Here is a 2,929-nt window from a genome sequence, read left to right on the forward strand (position 1 = left end):
GGGATCACTGTCCATCATTGATCTGTCCCACACACACACACAGACTGGCTCTGTCTCTGTCTGTCTGACTTGCTCTCTCTCTCACACAGTGTATGCTTTACTCCTCTCGGGTGAAAGAAGTATGCAGATTCAAGGTACAAGTAGAACAATGTAAACAAATTGATTTTCACTTTGTTGTTAACATGATGATTTTACTCAGTGGACTCTACTAATAAAAGTCCTGCATTTAATCTCCCACTTGTGTAAAAGTGCAGAAATGTTAAAAAGCTGTGAAATTATATTTTCCCTTCGAAAGATTTGCCTGTGGGCCTGCTGTGAAGATTTCCTGTTTATTCCCTTAAACCTACATCCAGGAGAGCAATCTGATGTTTATATCAGTTGATAGTTGGCCTCAGCTCCACTCTGACTACACCCTGGTGGTCTTACTTACAGCCCACTTAAGTCCGACACCACCTTAGAAAACATAATCATTTATTGAAATAATTAACCAACATTTATACCAGGATATGAAGACATATAAACATTTTTTTCAACAACGGATGGACAGTTAATTTTAGTCTACAGGGTTCACTGATTTTCATTTCTTTTTGAATAAATATATATAGTGCATACATATGTATAGACTGTATCTTTATGAGAAACACTTTCAACCAAGAATAGCAACAGCTCATACAGCAAAGCCCTCGGTTATTAAGGCCTTTTTCAGTTCCCTTTCAGTACACCTCTACAGAACCATGAATAACCTCAACTCAACAAAATGCACAAAAAGAAAACGCAACAACACCTGCACTGCAAATACAGACTGGGATTCCATCTTGTGAGGGCAATTCAACGGGGGAAATAACTCTGAGCTTATTATATTTCTATACTTTTGATCAAATTATTTGATCATAATAATTTAACTTATTTGCAAAGGAGAACAAACCGTTTCAGAAGGGTCCTTGAACATAGTGGAGAGGTACTTTTTGTTTGTTAAAGAAAATCAGCAAACATTGTGGAAATAAGTGAAATGATTTCATTCCTGCCTGCAGGCAAAAAAGAATCATCCAGACTTCGTTGCAGGATGGCATCTTCCTCTTTTCGGTCTGATCTACGCTGTTGATTATATTAAAAAGAACTTTACTTCTTTTATCACAGATCTGGGATGTACTGGTGCAATCCCATATTAGTCCGGGTACAAAAGGAAACCGGAAAACGTGCTGTATTTGTTATTGTTCCCGCCGTGCGCCTTGCCGCCGTCCAGTTTCACATAAATTTCATCACCGGAGTCCAGATGCAGGACGACGCTGTTGCTGGCGTAGTCATAGTTCTGGTCGGCGTCCTGTGCTATGGCACTGGCTCGGACCTGCAGAAAGAGAGAGAAGAGACAGAGAGAGCTTTGACCCAGCGGCAGACTACCTGTCCCCTCGCAGCCGGACGCACATGTTTCATTTACAGCAGCCTGTAATAACTAATCATAATATCATAAAACTTTTTACATTTATTAAGTCACATTTCACGATAAAGCGCGAGCATTCAGCATGTTACATTTCCTGAATAAAGAACCACCATCCACAGCACAGTCATGAATTTTGAGATTCTTTTTTTAGTAGGCTACGTAATTGTGCTCTGGCTCTGAGGCAAGAACCTTAATTTATTGGTTTAATAAGCACGTGCACGTGCCGCAGGATACAGAGAGAACATTTAGGCTACCTGTCCGTTTTTGCATAAGTCTGCCCACATGCTCGTCCCGTCTCCACCGCGCATCAGCACATGATAGGTGAAGTAGTAAATCCCAGACACCTGGCATGTGAACTTGCCGGTCGTCGGGTCGTAGTGCTTCCCCAGGTTAGTTACAACGTCGTCGAACCGTAACACTTCGTATCCCTCGTGAGGGTTTTTCAGACCCACATAAAAGGCTATCTTTGCCCTGCCGATAGTAGAGCTCAGATCATCGCCGGTCTCGGTCCGCGCTGTACCTACTACCCCGGGATACCCCGTCTTTCCTGAATCTCCTCTATCCCCCGGCGGCCCTCTCGGACCGGGAGGACCCGGTTCGCCTGGCGGGCCCCTGGGCCCGGGTTTCCCCGGCCGACCCGGCTCGCCTTTAGTCCCTTGAACAAAGGTCGTAGAAGGTATGGCGCTCAGGTCTTGCATGACCTCCAGAGCCGTGGCGCTCGGTTTGGGGTTGTACGGGTCACATATCATCCGACAGGTGCCCATCATCTCGTAGTGCGCATCGGTCTTTGAAGTTTGGACCAGCAGGGGAATCGCGATGATGAGAGCCAAAACCATGACGATACCAACCGCAGCGGCGACGATTCTCTTTCTCTGGAGAGTCCGAGAAGCAAGCGCTAAAAAGTCCGTTTTGCTGGGGGACGTAATGGTGGAAGGTGGTGAGCGCACTAAAAGCCACGGCAGAAAGAGGGGACGAAAACGGAGTCACTCAGCCCCGCAATTAAGGCAAGAAAGAGGAGAGAGAAACAAACGCATGAAAGCAGTCCAGCCTGCAGCGTAGCGCCGTGCCACTGTCACTTGGCTTTACGCACTTGACGGGGAGTATTTGATTTGGCATGGCTGGACGCGCAGCAGAAGGAGGCTTCCAGCGGGTTTTGTTCGTTTGCAACAAGCAAGAGGGGAATCGAGAGCTGCTGACGTAGCAAGTTGAGGACAACGCCTGTTGCAATTTGGATTAAGACTGCAACATAATGATGCAATCTTTATGTATGAAGTATAAATCCCTCTGCATAGCCTCAAGGGAACAGGATCAGGAAGCATTACTGACACTAGCAGAGTGTCAGACATGTCCTCTTTTGTCGCCTTCCTTTTTTCTTTTTTCTGTTTTAGAAAAATCTAAGTATGGTTTTGAGAAGAGGGTCTAAATAGATTCATTTAGATCAGTGGTTCTCAATCTTTTTTGGGCGAGCACCCCTAATCATTATCCATGTCC

General features: G+C 45.2%; 1 protein-coding gene across 1 annotated transcript; it reads right to left on the reverse strand.

Moving 5' to 3' along the window:
• Positions 1-958: 958 nt before the first annotated feature.
• On the reverse strand, positions 959-2,280 carry LOC123969933 (complement C1q-like protein 2). The gene is made up of 2 exons (XM_046047718.1): positions 1,693-2,280; positions 959-1,345 (listed from the first exon to the last, which is right to left on the reverse strand). The coding sequence occupies exons 1-2, from the start codon at positions 2,272-2,274 to the stop codon at positions 1,166-1,168; spliced, it is 762 nt and encodes a 253-aa protein (XP_045903674.1). The 5' UTR covers positions 2,275-2,280; the 3' UTR covers positions 959-1,165.
• Between the last annotated feature and the right edge of the window lie 649 nt (positions 2,281-2,929).

This window comes from Micropterus dolomieu, linkage group LG04 (assembly GCF_021292245.1).
Source record: "Micropterus dolomieu isolate WLL.071019.BEF.003 ecotype Adirondacks linkage group LG04, ASM2129224v1, whole genome shotgun sequence".
Lineage (NCBI taxonomy): Eukaryota > Metazoa > Chordata > Actinopteri > Centrarchiformes > Centrarchidae > Micropterus > Micropterus dolomieu.